At 43.3% G+C, this 20,963-nt stretch overlaps 2 protein-coding genes across 2 annotated transcripts in view; one reads left to right on the forward strand and one right to left on the reverse strand.

Moving 5' to 3' along the window:
• MED12L (mediator complex subunit 12L) overlaps positions 1-20,963 on the reverse strand; it is a 319,746-nt gene that overhangs the window by 109,710 nt on the left and 189,073 nt on the right. The window lies entirely within an intron of this gene.
• On the forward strand, positions 12,762-19,347 carry GPR87 (G protein-coupled receptor 87; the record flags this gene model as incomplete). The annotated part of the gene is made up of 2 exons (XM_081234368.1): positions 12,762-13,187; positions 18,305-19,347. The coding sequence occupies exons 1-2, from the start codon at positions 13,154-13,156 to the stop codon at positions 19,345-19,347; spliced, it is 1,077 nt and encodes a 358-aa protein (XP_081090494.1). The 5' UTR covers positions 12,762-13,153.

Raw genomic sequence — 20,963 nt, forward strand, 5'->3', positions numbered from 1 at the left:
GAGTCCACCTGCCGATGCAGGGGACGTGGGTTCGTGCCCTGGTCTGGGAAGATCCCACATACCGCGGAGCAGCTGGTCCCGTGAGCCATGGCCGCTGAGCCTGTGCGTCAGGAGCCTGTGCTCCGCAGCGGGAGAGGCCACGACAGTGAGAGGCCCGCATATCGCAAAAAAAAAAAAAAAAAAAATTATCTTCATAATTTAAAACAGTCCTAGGCACAAAATAATATCAGTCAGCATTTGCTGAACCCATACTCTTATTAACTTTGTTGTTGTTTTTGTTATTGTGACTAGCAAGACAGAAACACAGACTTTTCAGCTACCAGAGGAGGGTTTGCCTGTAGTCTGGACATGTTCTCAAGGTTAGAGATATTACTGGCTCTCAAACTGTCTTCTGAAACTCCACTTTTCAAGTCCCTGATTCTAAAGAGAACCCTTTACTAAAAATATCAAGATTCTGGCTGCTTCCAAAGTGGAAGTCAGTATAACAGGGGGCTGCGGAAACAAAATATTCTAAGGTCCCTGCACTAAAGGAGTTTATGATCTAGTTGAAGAAAGAAAAATCATAACAGAAAAACACTTGGGCTGTTAGCACTCAGCTGTGTGGCTCTCGGGCTGAGAGCTGACAGAAGAGACCCAAGAAAATACTTCATGGACACGAGTTGCCTCAAGACTGCAGGCATTTTGGGGCTGCCACACTCCTTCTGGGGTGGAAGCCCTGCCTGCGCAAAGCTGTTCCTCTTCGTAACTGCCAAACTCAAAGGTTAGACATGAAACTGAAAACAAATCATCAATGAGCCTCCCAAAGCTCATTGCAAATTAGATAAATTGACTAAAGGACAAGTTGGAAAAGCTGCAAAATTAATTGTTTACTGGTTGTATTTATAAAGAGGCCGGTCCTTCATATCGTGACCGGGTACCCTGCGGCTAATCACGGCGCACAGTAACATGTAAGCCTCAAATAATAACAGCTACATTATTTTTTGGTTGTTTCAACCAAGCATGTTAAAGTCCTGGAAAATGAAAACTTTAAACAAAGTCTCGCACCGTGTCAAAATTGTCTATGTAGAACCCATATGATACATAGCAATATGAATAAATAAAAGAACAGTGGATGCTGTCAAAAAGGTAACTACTATATCAGTGTATCAGTGATCAATGTAATTATGATCACTGTTCAAAAAATATTACGGTTTCATCTCTTCAACATCAATATTCTCTTTTCCCTTTAGCCCAAAACATTCTAATTTCCTGTTGCAAAGATGAAACAAAATATCTATGTATATTTTGTGGTACAAAAAAACAGTATACACACAGTGCCTACAGCCACCAGTACGACTATGAAAAGGGGCAACCGCATGGAGATAGCAGCTCAAAGCTCAGTCGAAGCCATCCTACGGAGGCAGATGGTAGAACGTACTTTTACCACATTGCTGTTTCTTCATAATTAATCGAGCAGAATCTCTCTGCCCCCTTCTCCCCAGTATACCTGATTCCACTTACCAAAATTTCCCAAGTGCTAGACATGTTACCTTAGACCATATGAAAATGCCATCTATAAAAACATTTCCATTTCAGTTCAACCTAATGCATCAGCATCAAGGAAGAAGAAACCTTAGAGCTTTTGAGAAAGTACTCATCCCAAAGTAAATACAATGCCATTAAGTTCTAATATCCTATAACGAACTCTCTTGTCTTACAAGCTCATCAATTTCAGGTGAAAAGGAAAATATTAAGTGAGGGGGAAATTTACTAAAAATGAGGGGCAGGTTTTGAGCTGGCACTGGGTAACAAGGCTCTAGGTCCCCCAGGGTACTGGTAGAAACCCCATGGAGAGACCTGGGGCAGCCCCACCATGAATTTAGATGTCACAAACTATAACCCACAAATAAGCTTTATTTGGTCTGTTTTAATAAAATTAAACCAGATTTCTTTTTAATTTAAATTTTTAAAATTCATGCAATTTTATATAAAAATCCATTTTTTAGTCTCATGGCAGGTGACCCACACATCTCATGGCAACAACCCAGAGCCTGGGAGTGGGGCAACACTCCCCAGTTCACCACAGCCCCCAGCCTTCCTGATCATTTTTCCTAACACTGAAGCTGTTAGCTCTATTTTATTGGCCTGATGGTGCTGCTGCTTATTTCTTCTTATACCTGGATCACTTTCCTCACTGACATTAGATTTGGGGCTCTATTTGAATTTGCAATCTGTCGCTTTAGCCCCCTCACTTCACACTGAGCTGTTTAGAACATCAGAGGACCAGTGTTTGATCAGCTTTTCTCCTGGTCTTTGGCCATGCCTTACACGAGATCACCTGCCAATTCCTATTCTCTCTGCCCTTCCTCGGTTGTACTGTTCCACTTCGTTCATAAAGAAAAAAAAGATAATTAATGCCAGTGAAGTTGACAGCAGGAACTACTTTAAAGAAAATGTTATATATGTATGTATGTGGGTGTGTATGTATTCACACACCACACACATTATACAAAATAAATTATCTGTGATGCCAGATCGTTTTACTACATTGGGGTGGGGGTGGGGTGGGGGGATTTATTTATTTATAAATGGAAGTACTGTTGATTTACAATGTTTTAGGTGTACAGCAAAGTGATTCGGTTATAGACAGACATTTTTTTCAGATTCTTTTCCATTGTAGGCTATTATAAGATACTGAATATAGTTCCCTGTGCTACACAGTAGGTCCTTGTTGTTTATCTATGTTATATATAGCAGTGTGTATCTGTTAATCCCCAAAATTCTTATTTCTTGTTTTTATGAGAGGAAAAAAATGAGACAGTGAGGGTTTGATGCCGATAAAAACTGTACAATATCCGCTAGCATTCAAGACCTCCCTAAAGAATCTTTACCATTGATGGTAGGGGTTGAAACTGAAGGAAGACTTTTCTCTTAAGTACCTGTCTTAATTCATTAATTTAAATAAAAAGCATTGCAGTGTCATTAAACTGTGATGCGAAAAATTAGGGTAGCTAACTTGACACCCAATTCTATTGAGAGTGGCCTTGAGGACACCTACCCACTCATCCACAACCCAGATAACCATAGTGATGACCTTATTAGAATGGTGACCATGACAACCACCATCATCAAGAATAATAATTACGACCCTTAAGTATAATGCTTAAGCCATGGAATGACTACGGAATGGTGATGGAATGCTTAAGCCATGGAATGACACTTCGAAAACAAGGAACAACATCTCCATAAGCCTGTGAAAAGTACTCTCCTTTATTAATAGGTTGGTAAATGGTAATCAAACAACTAAAGACTTTACCTGGGGTCTTAGATTCTGAGATTTTTTTTTAAGGGGCCAGCAGTCACTTGAAATGCATTTGGGTTAGAACATATTCATTCAAAACCACTACTCTGTCTATTGGGACTGTAGCCTGTAACCTCTCTGACCAGCTAACTCTGTATTAATAGTCCAGAATTTCACTGTGTATACATTAGACTTTCCCTAAGCAGAACATAAAAATATACATTTCAATTAAGGAAACGATAAAATTTGACTATATGAGTAATAAGATTCTTACTGTTAAGCAGAAAAAATATTTCCCATGGGGCTTCCCTGGTGGCGCAGTGGTTGAGAGTCCGCCTGCTGATGCAGGGGACGTGGGTTCGTGCCCCGGTCCGGGAGGATCCCACATGCCGCAGAGCGGCTGGTCCCGTGAGCCATGGCCGCTGAGCCTGCGCGTCCGGAGCCTGTGCTCCACAACGGGAGAGGCCACAGCAGTGAGAGGCCCGCGTACCGCAATATATATATATATATATATATATATTTGCCATGAATTACATTGCTGTAGCACTTACAGTATAAAATGGACTTGCACATATTATCTCTCCAGAGTCTCACAGTGCCTTTGGGAGCCAGGCCAGGTATTTATTATTTTCCTCATTTCAGACAGGCGAGCTCAAGCTCCGAGAGCTAAAATGCTTTGCCCAGGGTCAGAGCCAAAGACGCAGTCAAAAACGTTAACACCTGCCGATTGCACTGAGGTCCAGGACACCATCCAGGCTACTTCTGAGGTGCCACTGATCAAGCGAAGTAGCACAGCAGAGAGGCAGCCTGTTCTGGGGCCACAAAAACTGGAGCTCATCTCCTGGCTTTGCTTCTCACTGTCTGTGTGACATTGGGCAAGTTGTTGAAGCTCACTGAGGCCCCTCACCTGCACAATGACCAGGTCTGGGGTAAGGTTATAAGGAAGCATTAGACACAAACCTTGCCTTCAAGGGGTTTACAACCCAGTTCACACCACCCTCCCTCCCCCCTCCTCCCCCTCCCCCCTCCCTACATCAATCAGTGAGTGAGTGAGTAAGTAACTAAGTAAGTAATCAGATGTCACCTGGAAAAAAAAATGTTAAATCTAAATGTGAACCAAAATATGCTTAATTGTAAGCTACAGATGTCAAGCATAACTTTGCAAAGAGAACTTTAGGGTAGTACCTGAAAAACCAGAATGAAGGCTGTGTGCTTTGCATTCCAACACCTTTGGGTCACTGACTCCAAGCCTGCATTAATTAAGTGCCTTATGAATACAGTGACCTAATTCTATCACAGAAGGAAGTCAATTATACCCAGTGAGGTAACTTGTTTCTTTCCCAAGGCCTTCAGCAGAGCTATATCTTAGCAGCATTGGAAGACGAAGAGACAGACAGCCAGACAGACAGACAGACAGACAGACACACACACACACACACACACTCCTCTCTCGCTCCCTCTCGCTCCCTCTCTCTCCCTCTCTCAGGCTTAAACTGGGAAAGATTCTTACGTTACAGGTGATTCCAAAATGCAAGAAAGGCTGTACCTTTCACCAGAAGCTTTGCATTAGGTGGGTCTTGTGAACATTACATCTCTCCACTGAACTTTAGGGACTACAGCAGTATTCCCATATGCTCTACTGGCTTAGTATAGCTTTTCTACAAGAAAGTGACCCCTCTCCACCCTCCCGCCAAAAAAAAACCCCTCAGATCTGAAATTCTTGCAGTTCCAGATGTGAGCTTCTTAAGAACACGTTGAAAAGTGGAGGACAAATAAGAGAGAGAATTATACTACAACTGTCATTTGAGAACCACCATCACCAAATAATCAGTCCAAAAAATCATGAGCATCAAGCTCTACAGAGCTTGCTCTGGGAAGCAAGCATTTAACTGGCATTTATCTTTCAAATCTTGACCAGAACAGCAATAACGAGGCCCTGGGAAGCCGGGGAGAATTAAGGATCGCATGGCCTGCTGCGCACACCTGCCTGCTCTGCCTGCTGAGGAGGGAGTTCCCCAGCCCGGCACAGCAGCTGCCCGCCCGTGTGGAGACCTAGCCCGGGAACGGTGAGAACAAAGCTGTGTGCCCATCGCAGCAGGTCGGGAGCCCCGGGTGCTGATGCCTCCCCGGTCTTCCCACTGCCCTTAAAGGGTACAGCGGAGGGTTGTGCATCCAGCACACCTGGGTTCAATCAAGCCTCCGCTCCACCGTTAATAAACCTTTCCTTCCTGGAGACACAGAATCTCCATTTTTCCAACCATAAAAGCAGTTTAACAATACGACCAGTTAGGGTTTTCACTTAAAGGCCTCAGCAGAGGGCTGGGCACAGAGAAAAGTTCCACTGTGACAATTAATTAATTCTCGGGTGTGCACTAAACAACAAGATCTCCTGCCACTATTCTTTCTGGGTTGCTAAGAGGTACCAGGAACGTCATTTTTTTAAAGAATGCTAAGTGTTGGTCACTGAAGCAAGGGAAATCAGGAGTTGGTAGAGAGGGAGGAAGAAAGGCATGTTTATAGTCAACGTAGAACATTTGATGATCCATATAGGTCAAATGTCGTCATAGAAGAGTAAACAATAAACGCACCAGGAGTTGCAAAATCAAGCGTCCACAGGATCTGGCGAGCAATGCTCCCGAGTGAGGAGGCCCGGGGGCGTCAGCAGAGGATGCCATGAGCTGGTGACCCAGACAGCATGTTCTCCAAAGGGAAGAGGCAGCGAACGCTGCTGGACTGTTCACCCTCACTGCGGGCAGATCTTCTTTTCCAAGATAGGATCCAAATCTGCCTCTTTTTTTTTTTTTTTGCGGTACACGGGCCTCTCACTGTTGTGGCCTATCCCGTTGCGGAGCACAGACTCCAGATGCGCAGGCTCAGCGGCCATGGCTCACGGGCCCAGCCGCTCCACGGCATGTGAGATCTTCCCGGACTGGGGCACGAACCCACGTCCCCTGCATCGGCAGGCGGACTCTCAACCACTGTGCCACAAGGGAAGCCCCATGTTCATCCTTTTCTACCATTTCATTTCACTCATTTAAAAAGCCAGCTTACAACTAACAACATCGCAACACAGTTAATAGTCAAAGGATCTTATCAATGGTTGGCTGGAAAAAACCTAGAAGGTCTCCTCTAAGCCTCGATGCTATCTAACCTCAGGAATGGCTGTGAAACCCAGGACTGCCACAGACATCACATTCTTGAGGTTTCGTCAGCTCTCATCTAGGGGAGCAGTAGGTGGCACGACAGGGCTCCTGCCCATCAGTGAGGTCCTGGACCCAAGCCCATGACTACAGCTGAAGCAATGCTCATTCCAACACCCTGCAGGCGCTGGGACGCGCAGAGTATGAGCAGCGGCTCTGCTGTAAACTGCACGGGGTTGGCGGGGGGGGCCCGGGAGCTTCGGTGCTGCTGTTGAAGAAAGAGCAGGCAGATGAGGCTCAGAGGCAACTGGCACGAAGCTCTTGGAGCAAAAAGATCAAATGACTCCTCACGGGGCGGCTGAAACCACAAACCACGCAACAGTTCTCAGGTGGTGAGAAATGGGTTTCACCCTGTGTCCCACCCGTCAATCACTAAATGCATTCTACTGTGTACCTACAACATGCAACAGGGGCTTGTAAGACTTAGCCCATACCCTGCACAGCTGTGCCAGATGCTTTATAAACATTCTCACTTCAACCTCACCCCATAATGGATATATCATCACACCCACTGTACACATGAGGAGATGGAGGCTCAGAAAGCTGAAAGGCAACAGAGCTGGGGTCGGCACCACACTGCCACCGTATCGGCTAGGGGTAGGAGCAAGGTTTTTTTGTTGTTGCTGTTTGTTTGTTTGTTTTAAGCCAAGTGAGGAAAATACTTTAAAATGTAAGACGTGACATGAGAAGCTTAGCAGAATCTTCCATCAGTACCGTATCTACCTCTACCCGCCACCCTCTCTCTTTTTCCCATGGTAAGCATAGTGTTTTGTTCTATTTTTTTTTTGAAAGACTTGTCTGAAACCATTCCCTTACTTCCTCACAAGTATTACCCAACCCGCTGTCATCAGCCCTCTGCTCTGCCCCTACTTCCTCCCCCCTCCCCAGCCCCTGCACTCAGGCAGCACGACATATGCAGCCCCGGCAAAGACCAACAATGACCTCTCTGTTACTAAATCCCATCCAATGGCGCTTCGCTGTCCGAGGTCTCTTGACTTCCCTGCAGGAGAAAACTAGTTACAACTTCTCATTTCGTAAACTCCCATCTTGGTTCACAGGACATTCATCTTTTCCGATAATCCTTCCAATTCTCGGAGCACTCCTTCACGCAACTTCACTTTCCTGAGAATTGCTCCTTAAAAGCTTCGAAGTCAGCCTTCTCCTATTCTCACTCTACTGGGCAGGTTCATCCTGGGCAACCTCAGCCACTCCCATCACTTTTTCTATCACAGATCTTCTGTTGATCTTAAATGTACCTCACCAGCCAGGAGCACTTCCCCAGGCTCCAGACCTCTATCTTCAATTCCTTAGTAGACATCTCCACATGGATGCTACACGGGCATCCTGAAATCAACAAATCTAAACCTGAACTCCACCCATTCTTTCATGGCTCCTCCTCTCATGGGCCCTAAGGTCAGTGAAAGAGACCCACACCCACTGCCAGATACTGGGAGGACGCAACACTCCTCGTCCCTTTGCACCAACATCAGTCAGCCACTCACTGCTCAATATGCATCAGATCTGACACATCTCTCCACCGCTCAAGGCCATCATCATCTCCCCAGCAGACTACTGCATGTTACCTTGGGCCATGCTCAGCATTTCCACGTGATCCTCTCCCATCGGACCTTCAGCAAACCTGCCACAACCCAGGCATCGAAGCTGCCATGGAACCCCCCTGATCCCTGCTTCCCCTCATCAGGGGACACCTCTACCTCTGGATTTCTATAGCTTCCCAACCTCTCACTCTGTATTTTGTGGTCTGCTTTACGTCTGGATCCTCAAATTCCTTGAGGGCAGAAACTTACCCTCCCCTTTACCCTCTTTATAATCCTAGAGCATGGACCATGAGTAGACTTTGAGAAAATGACCTCACAGAAAAGGTCAGATTGTGGTTGACACTGAAGGGGAGGTAGAGATTCCCAAGGTAGGGAAAGAGGAGGGAGAAAGGAGGTCATTCAGGAGTAGGAATGGGTAGGAAGAAAAATCGGGGGCTAAACACAAGGCACGCCCCTGAGAGGCAACAGTTAGGTTAACGGAGAGAATTTCCGGTCAGATGAAAATGATCTTGAATTTCATGTAGGCAAGGATTAGTGGAAACAACACAAGCAAAAAACTATGTTCACGAAGCACATAATTCATAAACATATATTCTAATTTAACCTCATAATGATTCTATAGGTATTATTCTCATCTGATTCAGAGGATTAATTATGGGACAAAAAGATTTCTCCCAAAGTTGAGTGCCTACTTTTAATTATCAGAACCCAGCATCTTTTGGCTTCCACACTCCATGATCTCCAACAGTAAAAAAATAACTCCTTATATTTCATTAGTAAGTGTAATTCAAGAAGTTCCCTGTCTTATCATACTCAGGGTCAGGGAACATGATGACATGGGTAATTTAGAAAGAAGAATCTAGCAACAAGAAGCAGGACAGCTTCAAGAGGAGAGAAGCAAGAAGCAGGAAGACCAGAGAGGAGGTCAGTACAGGGCCACACATGACACTAGGAGGGCCTGGATCTGGAAGATGACTGGGAGTAGCAAGGTGAGGACAGAAACAAAGGAATGATATTGTAACAGAAGAAGTAGAAAGACTAGATAAGTGACTGGCTAGATGGGGGCAAGGAAGAGGGAAAGATCCAATCCAGTCCTGAGGTCTTAAACTCTCTCGGCTAAGAGATGAACCCAATATTCATACACAGGGATGAAAGGAAAATGATTTGTGCCAAAGAAAGGAAAGACAGTTAAAGTTTAGACATGCTGAGTTTGAGGAACACAGACAGATGACACACTCCAACGTACACAGTGGACTGAAGTCTGGGGAAGGGAAGATTGCCGAAGAGAGGTGATGGCCGACCATCTAAGGAGACATGAACGCTCGTGAGAAAAAGAAAACGCAAAAACGAGGAGCTGTGGCCTAAATTAGGGGAAGCATTTCATCTAGAGAAGGTAGTATAAGAGACGAAGGAGGCAAGAGGATGCTCTCATAAGCCAGCTGAGGAGAATAAAACATCTCATTTCCCAAACCTGGAAAACAAATTTGACTCCAGAAAAATCCAAAGATCATGTCTGAACTAATTAAAACCCAACTCTCTCATATAGTTTCAATAGGAATTAAGAAAATGGGAGTATGGATGCCCCCAAAGTACAAATAATCACCCATAGCCAGGGTCTCTGGAGTTTGAACCAAATTCTACAAGAAGAAACTCATAAATGAATCATCCAGATCACTAAGCAGTGCCCCTCACCTACTTCAAGGGGTGGAAAGTCTTGCTAAACGTATTTTGCATTTCACTACCTTCTTCAAGAGGAGATAGGGAATGTGCTTATGGGGTACTTTTCCCTGGCCTGGCCGTGAAACCTCGTCCATTATTGCACGGTGAGCTGCTAGCTTGTACCTACCCCTTCCTTTTCTGTACACTATTCGTTCCTGGTTAACGTCATTCAAATGTCATTTACAGGCCATACTTTTCATCCAGTTTAAATGTGCAATTCAATGATTTTTAACTAATTTATAGAGCTGTGCAACCATCATCATAATCCAGTTTTTATCACCCTAATAAAACCCCCCCTACCCTTACAGTCAGTCTCCACTTCCACCCCTAGCCCTAATCTACTTTCCACCACCATAGATTTGCCTCTTCTAGACATTTCATCTCAGTGGTATTTTGTATCTGGCTTCTTTCCCTAGCAAAATGTTTTTGAATTCATCCACATTATAGGTGTATTTCACCCCTTTTTATTGCTGAGTAGGATTCCATTATGTGACTTTACTACCTTTGGTTTATCCATTCATCAGTTGACATTTGGGTTGATTCAACTCTTAGCTATTATGAATAAGGCTACTAAAAACTTATATGCTACTTGAATATAAGTCTTTGCATAGGTCTATGTTTCCATTTCTCTTGAGTAGATACCTATGAGTGGAATGGTTGGGTCATAAGATAAATTTAGGTGAAACTTTTTAAGAAACTACCAAACTGTTTTCAAAGTGGCCATATGATTTTAAATTCCCACCAGCGGTGTACAAGGGTTCCTATCTCTCCATGTCCTCGGTGACATTTCTAATTGTCTTTTTTATTTATAGACATTCCGGTTGATGTGAAATAGTATCTCACTGTGTTTTTTATTTGAATTCCCCCAATGACTAATGATATTGAGCATTTTTTCATGTGCTTTTGGTAAAATGTCTATACAAATCTTTACACCACTTTTTAGTTGGGCTGTTCTCTTCTTATTGGGAAGTTGTAAAGGTTCTCTGTATGTTCTGAATTTAATCCTTCATCAGAAACACGATATGCAAATATTTTCTCCCAGACTCTTTTCCGTGTCCTCCTTAATGGCTGTCTGCTATCTCTTGCTGCTGCTGTGGCTCACCCACTTCTAGACACTGCTTTTCCTCCAGGAATTCCTGTTATCAAGTAAGGTATAAGTGAAGCCAGAAAGATGGAAAACCATATAACTTGCCCACAGAGGAACAGAAAATTAGAGATGTCTTTCATGTAAACTCCTTGAAATGTTTCCATGAGAAGTTGGATTCAAGAAAATAAGGTTTGCTGAAATCCAAGGGTCATTATTATGAAGTTTAGAAAACTGCCTCAATCCCAGTAAACTTTAATGAGTGGAAAAAAAAAAGTAGGGTTTTACCTCCTTGCCTTACTTTAAAAACACGGCAACACTGGCACTCAAAAAGGCGGGAGTCTAAGAGCCCTAATTATCGTCTATGATCCATTAACCAATGGATACCTTTTGACCACCCACTATATACCACCTACCCTAGCGATTCAAGGTGAGAGGCATGGACAGGGCTTCTAAACCCTCAAAAGAGATGACTGGTGGAGGGGAGGAAATTACTGAAACTTCGGACACCACTTTGTCCATCTACTACCAATCCAGCCCCTGAACTTCACGTGTTACTAGGGAGAAGAAGAGAAGGACAAAGTAACAGAGAAAGAAACATGTGCCTCTCCACTTGCGGCCCAATTCTTCAATATACTTTTGCCTCCAAAGTGCTCTCTCCCTGCTGACTCAGCAGATGCAACTGCTGATGCAACCAGAAGATTGCCTTGTACTTGGAGGGGACGAGCTTACTTGGGGGCTCCCTGCAGCTGTGTGGTATAGAAGCAATATCAGTGAGGGGACACGAAGGCCTCACATGGTTTCATTTCGTGAGAAACAGTGCGACTTCCCTACAGTGAACCGTTCCCGAAATACATCTGACTTCAGCAGCACACTTATGAAAACAGTTCCCAGGATTTCTTCTCTCTTTGATCAACACCCGAGGGAAGTCAGAAAACAGGGACTAGACACAGAGAAGGCTGCTCAAGGAGAACTGTGGGGAACTGTCCTATAGCATTCAAAGCAACGTCGCGTGCACATATGGTCTCAGGTAATCCTGATAAAAAGGTTGTGAGGAATCTGAAGCTCAGAAAAGGTAGGGTACTTAGCCAAAATCACACACCAGTCACTCAAAGCTAATTTAATTATTCACTCCTAGCCAAACTTTGAGGTTGGATGGAATACAGTTAGCACAGAGAAATACAGGGACTTACAAGACAAACGTTCAAATGGTAATACATTCTTAATGGGAACCTATGTTTGAGGAAAACATAGAAGCCTGCATAAATCTGAGTCCTGATAGGGATTTTTTTAGGGCCTTCAGTCCGGAATTCCAAAAAGGTCAGGTGACGATGAAGGTCACACAGCTGGTTAGTGTAAAACCAAAACTAGAACCCTAGAGATTACAGGAATGATTGGATGCTGAATGTATTTGAGCTTATAAAACACGCTTTGGGGCCTCCCTGGTGGCGCAGTGGTTGAGAGTCCGCCTGCCGATGCAGGGGATACGGGTTCGTGCCCCGGTCTGGGAGGATCCCATATGCTGCGGAGCGGCTGGGCCTGTGAGCCATGGCCGCTGGGCCTGCGCATCCGGAGCCTGTGCTCCGCAACGGGAGAGGCCACAACAGTGAGAGGCCCGCATACCGAAAAAAAAAAAAAAAAAAAAAAAAAAAAAAAAAAAACACGCTTTGCATATATCAGTGCTAGATCTCTTAATTTATATACAATTGGAGATTGTTAAAAAGTCTCATCATACGTGTATGTGAGTACATGTGCTGAGGTTAGGGGCTGGGGCGTGTAGAATGAAGCAGAAGCAGGATGGCAAGGCACAGGCTAATATGTCCTGAGAACATTCTTTGACCTAGGTTCTGATAGGCACCTGATGGCCTAGGTCACATAATCCTTATCACAATCCTGTTGTATGACTGCTATTATTCTCCTTTCAGAGATGAGGACACTGAGTCACAGAGGTGTTAAGTAACTTTCCCAGGGCCACACGGTGGCATTCAGATGGAGAGAGCATACATAGAAAATGGTCCATGCTTCCTGGCACACTGAAAGAGCACAGAAAAACACACAATTCTTAGGGGGCACAGTCGTTCCTATCCAAAGAATAAGACCTTTTCTGAATTGTGGGGATATCATTTTTTTTCTTTTTTTAAAAGTAAAGATCGAAATACTGTGTGTTCAAATTCCTGCCTAACTGTTTCTCTCCCCCCAACCCCGGCCCCCAGAAATCAAACCAGGAATAACCTATGCTGAGCCCTTGCCTCGATCATCCCCGAGTGTTTCCTGACACGTATTTTTGCTTACAGTCCCTCAGAACTAAAGGATGGGGCTCAACTTGACACTTGCAAAATTACCAGGTAAGCTGTAGGGAAAAATGCAAAGAAAATCTTACTTGATCAATAACTGTTATTTACACTATGTGGCCATTTAGGGGTTTTAGCGGTCACCAAGCAACTAACAAAATAAACCAGCATGTATCCTTGCCTTTCATTAAATGTAAAACAGCAGACATGCAGGGTGGCATCACTGAGAGAAATTTAACTTGCTGTCACTTTGTTTTTAAGCTTTGTTTCAGCTAGAGGCCATCTCTAAAAGAACAAGAAAGATTAAACTAATAATTGGGGAAGTTTTTCATACCCAAACTAAAGTACATATTACTTTTCAGATGTAACAGTCTAGATCAAGGTTCACTGAGATTCCCCAAGAGGTCAAGACAACATCTACCTATACTACCAGGTAGCTAGAAAATGATCACGCAAGGGCAGCTGTGCCAGGGGAGTGACACCCTGCAATGTGCGTGACTTTGGTATTTCATTCCCACCTGGCAGGTAGAGCAGTGATATATCGTTGATACTTTCACGCTTTGTGCCAAAGTGTGACGTACCCCAACGAGCAACAATGCAGCTTCACCAAAAGCAAAAGGACCAAGATTCTTCAACACATATCGTTCAGAATGTGACTGCTATTAATGAGACAAAAGTCAGAGAGTGAACACCTACTAAGTACTAGACACTGTGCTCGAAATGTATGCAGAGCATTTAACTCTCAGAAGATCCAGCAAAAGGGCCGCTATTTATTCCATCTTACAAAGTCATGAAGTGACTGAACCAGCATTGTCAAAGAGGACTGTCTGCAATGCCCTCTATCGGCCCTGTCCAATACAGGAGCCACATGTGGCTAATGCAGTATCTGGCTACAAAGCCCACGCATCTCTCCAGCACACACAGGCGTACACACAATCCCCCTTACACACAAACACAGGCAGCCACAGCCGCAACACACATACCACAAAATCACTCTCACAAACCCACTGGCACAAAATGATGATTTATTGTGGAACCAGTGTTCGTATGTCGTTGCCTCTGCTAATTTAATTTAAAAGGAGTTGGAAGAGGGGGAGCAGAGGGGGGAATAGGAAAGGGATTTCTACCCTCGATTATCACCCTGTAATCAAGCTCTGCACTAAACAAACAGCGAATAACATCCTGGGAGACAAGGAGTGTGTGAGCTGTGAGAAAACAGCCTTTACACTGTAAAGACAGCTTCTAGTTTTTCTTAATTGAATCACCAAACTACGTGTCCTTAAAAATGTTCCCTAACCTGGCCAAGCTCTTTACGGACAGCAAAGAACAACATGATAAAACCTCCTGGGGAAAGAAAGCCACTCACTTTTAATGGTCTTTGTTCCTGAGTGGGAACATTGCAGAGAAACGCTTCTGGGCATAGCCACAGGCTTTGGAAAATCTGGGGCAATGATACAGAAGAGAAGAAATGCTGGCAGGAAAGAATATACCACAGACTTAATTCTAAAAAAAAAAAAAAAATCGATGTCACACAGAACTCTCTATATTAAGATCTGAACCTTCCAGAGCAACCCACAGATGGCTATTCCTGCTTCTCAGAAACCATTTTTCTCTCCACTACCATATTATTGCATAGGATAACCCGTAACAGGCTTTAACCACTAACTTGTTTAAGCTGCCTCATAAATGTAGAATTTGTAAATGAAGTAATAAACAAGCCCAAGCCTATTCCATTGAATTAAGAAGTCCTATATTCTAAAACGTTAATCCCATACATAAACTAAAGAAGTAAAACTGCTAAAACTGTGAGGTGATGTGATCAGAGACTGTCTCAAAGCCACGAAACGGTCCAGTAATCACTGTAGAACAAAATTACTTGTACCTGATATTATTCGACTCAGAGTATCTTTAAGGACTATTTCTGACATGCTGATTTAAGACTGTGTTTGATAATAAACATAACTGATCAGTAAATCGTCATTTAGTAAGAGTGCTTGTTCATACAATTAAAACTTTAAAGTATATAATAAACAGACACAAAATCCCTTCCCAACCCTGAGAAGTATGGGTCCTTCCGTTCCACAGTGGATAAGCACAGCAGATCCAGGGAGCCAACACTAAGGGTGGAAATACTCCATGCCTATTATGCTATGGTTCGTGAACCATTCTACTTGCATTTACAATGGTTTTGAAAATCATTCGTTAGTAATTGTTACAAGGTATAACCAGTGTTTCAGGAGGTGATGTAGCTGCCCCCTTTCAGGCTGGGCCCCTCAGCTAGACCACTTATCCTGATTAAAAGTTACTTGTCCTCTCTCTACTTCCCTTAGGGTTCTGTTCTGGGTTAGACGAAAGTCACTGCTACTAGCTTAATTGGGGAAACTAAGTCAAGCAGATATCTTAACCCAGGTAAAGCTGCACATCTTAAGAAGCTTCTAAGGGCATGGATGCTGATGTAGATCTGGTGGAGCAGAAGCAGCCAAGGCTGAGACACTTCATTAAGTCAAAGATAGGCTTGAACGATCCTGTTCCAAGACAATACCTGAAACTGGCAACAGTAGTACAGATGGCAGCTGAATCAGGCATTTTAAACTTGTAAAGCTTAATAACACTGTGGGTCTCATCATAACAGGCTAGTCCAGGTATAAGTTACCAGCCTGTGTAAGGACGTTTAAGCCAGGAAAGCCAGTTTTTAAAAACACTTGTAGGGCTTTCCTGGTGGCGCAGTGGTTGAGAGTCCGCCTGCCGATGCAGGGGACACGGGTTCGTGCCTCGGTCCGGGAGGATCCCACATGCCGCGGAACGGCTGGGTCCGTGAGCCATGGCCGCTGAGCCTGCGCGTCTGGAGCCTGTGCTCCGCAACGGGAGAGGCCACAACAGTGAGAGGCCCGCGTACCGCAAAAACAAACAAACAAACAAAAACACTTGTAGCAGAGAATAAAAGGGGAAGAATCAGCAAGGGGACGAGGTTACTCGGGAAGAGCCTACACTTATATATATATATATATTTTTTTTTTTTTTTTTTTTTTTTTTTTTTTTGCGGTACTTGGGCCTCTCACTGCTGTGGCCTCTCCCGGTGCGGAGCACAGGCTCCGGACGCGCAGGCTCAGCGGCCATGGCTCACGGGCCCAGCCGCTCCACGGCATGTGGGATCTTCCCGGACCGGGGCGCGAACCCGTGTCCCCTGAATCGGCAGGCAGACTCTCAACCACTGCGCCACCAGGGAAGCCCTACACTTATATTTCAGGCAGCAATTTAAGAACCTGTTTTGGATTATAATCACCAAAACTCTCTTCCTGGGTTCACTTCTTCAAAGAAGGGAAACAAAATATATACTTCGCCGCCTGTCATGTAGGGAAATGAGGGCTGAATTCGTGCCGTTAGCTCTAAAACAAACTCATTCCAAAACATAACTGTAACTACAGTAAACATTATTAGTGAGACGTGAAAATTCAGAAATGACCTTCCTTGTCAACTTACATCCAAACAGTTCATTTGTAAATTGTTAGTGCCAGTTTAAAAAAAAAAAAGACAAAACGTAACTGGATGGTCAAGAGAATTATGGGGGGGATGCCCAGAGGGACTGCTGACAGCTGTGCAGGTGTGACATCTGTGGAAGAGAGAGGGGAGCAAGGAGGCAGAGGAGGAAGATTCAGACTTCAGTGTAGTCTGAAGAAAGTTGTTTTTTTTTTTTGCGGTTCGCGGGCCTCTCACTACTGTGGCCTCTCCCGTTGCGGAGCACAGGCTCCGGACACGCAGGCTCAGCGGCCATGGCTCATGGGCCCAGCCGCTCCGCAGCATGTGGGATCTTCCCGGACTGGGGCACGAACCCGTGTCCCCTGCATCGGCAGGCAGACTCTCAACCACTGCACCACCAGGGAAGCCCTGAAGAAAGTTTTGACCAGACTGATGAAAAGTCCTCCAGCCAAAGTCAGTCATCAGAGAAACCTCTACTGTCCCAGGAACAGGTTTGCCTTAGTATCACGTGCTCAGTTACTGGCTGGGAGCAGTCCATGGGAAGCGGGGCATCAGCAAGAAAACAGTGCTGGGTTCAGAACACTGAGCTGGAGTTGCCCATCAATTACACTCCCTGCAGTAGGAGATCTGAGAGGCCCGTTCTCATGGCTGTCAGGCAAATCCAATGTTCATAAACCATTTCATTCATTATATGACAGAGTGGTATGGTGCAGGTCTTTAAAAACACGAACTCAAAATTCCAAAATAGCAAAAGGTTTAAAATTTTCATATTCTCAGCACAATAGGTACAATCTAGACTTGTAAGTTAAAATAGGTACCAGACTGCAATTATTTTTAATAACTGTCCTCCTTGATAATGAATTTAAATATTAATGACAATTGTTCCTTTTTATTTCTCTTCCTAACGATGGTCCCTAAAGTTTCTTAAGTATTATTAAAAAAAAAAAAAAGTCACGGGCAAAAAATTCAAAATGACCTGCTAGTGTTACTTTTTCCCAATTCTTGATGATTAAATAGCTTAAAACTAAGAGAGAGAAAAAGGTATTTCAAAGAGGCTGCCAAAGACTGCACTAAAAGAATAACCACATGCTACCATTCTGTTATATAAAATTCTAATTTTCTGCTCCCAAATTTTGTTGATTCTATTTGTAAGGATATCAAACACTGAATTAGAAATCTAATCAAGATAATTTTCACTGGTATATTTATTTTCATTTTCAAACAGTTAGCATAGAGAACCAGAAATTCACATTTTAGTCAAGGGATGTGGGGGTGGGGGATTTAGGGGTGAGGTCACCAGTTCTTTTTTTTTTTTTAATTTTTTTTCGTCTGTTTATTAAAGTATAGTTGATTTACAATGTTGTGTTAGTTTCTGGTGTATAGCAAAGTGGTTCAGTTCTATACACACACACACACACACACACATACATTCTTTTTCATATTCTTTTCCATTATGGTTTATTACAGGAAACTGAGTATAGTTCTCTGCACCATACAGTAGGACCTCGTTGTGTGAGGCCACCAATTCTTTAGGCGCTCAAAATATTCAAAGTGCAATAAATTGAGTCTTTAAATTACTAAAGACATTTTTTAACTAGCCCGAAACGGCAATAGTGCAGCCTGTGAGGAAGCCCAGCACTCTGTAGGGCATGCATGCAAAGCACTGAAGTGATGTCTCCCCGCTTCTCCTACAGATAATGAGCTGCACGGTCCAGGGAATCACACCCCAAGTAACACAAGCGATGGACCCGGAGAGAACACCACCATTAACAACGAATTTGACACTGTCGTCTTGCCCGGGCTTTACCTCGTTATATTTGTGGCAAGCCTCTTGCTGAATGGTCTAGCAGTGTGGATCTTCTTCCACATTAGGAATAAAACCAGCTTCATATTTTATCTCAAGAACATAGTGGTTGCTGACCTCATAATGACGCTGACATTTCCATTTCGAATAGTCCACGATGCAGGATTTGGACCTTGGTACTTCAAGTTTATCCTCTGCAGATACACGTCGGTTTTATTTTACGCCAACATGTATACTTCCATCGTGTTTCTTGGGCTGATAAGCATTGATCGCTACCTGAAGGTGGTAAAGCCATTTGGCGACTCGCGCATGTACAGCATAACCTTTACAAAGATTTTATCTCTTGGTGTCTGGGTGCTCATGGCTATCCTGTCCTTGCCCAACATCATCCTAACGAATGGTCAACCAACTAGGGAAAATATTCATGAGTGCATGAAACTTAAGAGTCCTTTGGGAGTGAAATGGCATAAGGCCATCATTTATGTCAATAGCTGCTTGTTTGTGGTTGTGCTAGCGATGCTGATAGGATGCTACATAGCCATATCCAGGTACATCCACAAATCCAGCAGGCAATTCATAAGCCAGTCAAGCCGAAAGCGAAAACATAACCAGAGCATTAGAGTGGTCGTGGCTGTGTTTTTCACCTGTTTTCTACCCTATCACTTGTGCAGGATTCCTTTTACATTTAGTCACTTGGACAGACTTCTAGATGAATCGGCACACAAAATCCTGTATTACTGCAAAGAAATGACACTTTTCTTGTCTGCGTGCAACGTGTGCCTGGATCCAATAATTTACTTTTTTATGTGTCGCTCATTTTCAAGAAGGCTGTTCAATAAATCAAATATCAGAACACGGAGTGAAAGCATCCGATCACTGCAAAGTGTCAGAAGATCAGAGGTCCGCATATACTATGATTATACGGATGTGTAGGAGTTAAAGGCCACCAGGCCTTCTCTTGTTTGTTGAAGTCAATATGTACAAAGTGTAAATAAATTTGTCTTTTGATTACCCTCGCTTGAGCCCATCGAAGTATGGATGAAAAGAGAACTGAAATGATATGAAATTGGGGTATAATTTGGAACTGAGAAAAACATTAAGGCATACCAAAAAGTGAAATTAACAAAAGGTGGTGTGTCGCTGAGTGGCAGGGATCATGGCTCAGGGTTGAAGGAGCAGATTACAGGTGCAGAAAAGGCCACAGCAATGCCAGCGCACTGCAGGAAATGCTTCCAGGAAATGCTGGTGCTCTGAAGCCACTTCTGAGAGAAGAGGAAGTAGAGAGAGCTCTATCTAACCTTGATCCCTAAGATTTGGGAAAGAAAATGCTGTTTTCAACACAGCTCATTCACTGCAGATGTAACTCAGCAAATATGGATTGCTAGGTCTTTCTGTCATTGTATCTATGGCCCATACACAACCTTTAGCCATTATCCCCTGTCTGTGTTTATTTATGTCTTATGCACACGAGAAAAACTTGCACAGTGCAGGGTGGGGGAGGCAAGAAAGTTCAACTGTGTTCTTTTTAAGCAACGCATTTGAAAGACTTAAGTCAATTAACTGATTTTAAACTTAGATTATTTCAGAGAAAAAAAAAGTGTGACAAAAAAAAGTATTAAGACAAGTAGATTTTGGATAAAACACTCTGAACTTATGTTTGCCATTATTATACCCTGTGCTGCATTTGAATCCTCCTGTACTAAGGGTAGAGAAGAGGACGTGAAGTCTTGGTTAATAATCAAGTATATACAGTTTATTCAAAAGCCACTTAATAGTCCTTATTTTAGAAAAATGAGAGTTTTAAAATAGTCTTCCTTTTGAGCTATATCCCATCATTAACAGGGATATCATTCGTTTAAAAGTAAGACCTTCAGTTGAAGAACAGAGCTCAATAAATCAAGTCCAAAAAGATTGAGTAGCTTTTAAAATCTTAGAATAGTTTCTCCTTCGATATAAACCTTTGAGCCTTCATTCTTTTTCAAAGCCTTCAGCTGCTTGACCACTGACTAGATATGCCTGATTTGTTCCTAACACTCAACAAGGAACCAGGGGAGCATTAAAAGAACAGGAGTGAAGGCATGTTTGCTGAGGAAAAGGGAACATTACCGGTTAACGGAGACAAAGCAGACATACACATGCAAAACAGTATGATATCTTATTTAGACTCTTGTAAACGATCTGCGAAATTCTAGAAAGCTAAAGTGAGCAAAAAAGAAGTCAAACATCCCACTCAAAAGTGATACTACCCACTTCCCTGTGTGTGTGTATTCTGTTAAAGGCATGTTCACCTTAGAACCTAAAAACTAAGAACCTACCATCTTTAATAGCATCAAATGGCTCCATTTGGTGCTCTGAAATTTACCAAACCCCAGACTTCATTTAATCCTCTAAAATTCAGGCCTCAGTCTAAGAGGTCCTTAAAATATTTCAATCCCACTTTCATGTTTCTAAAATTGGATTGCTGTAGAGTTAGTGGGTACATTTTATGTAAGGGTGGCTTTATTCTCTGAAATTACATGATTAAATCAATGGGACATCTTAAAACATTG

This window comes from Mesoplodon bidens, assembly GCF_964165515.1.
Source record: "Mesoplodon bidens genome assembly, chromosome: 5".
Lineage (NCBI taxonomy): Eukaryota > Metazoa > Chordata > Mammalia > Artiodactyla > Ziphiidae > Mesoplodon > Mesoplodon bidens.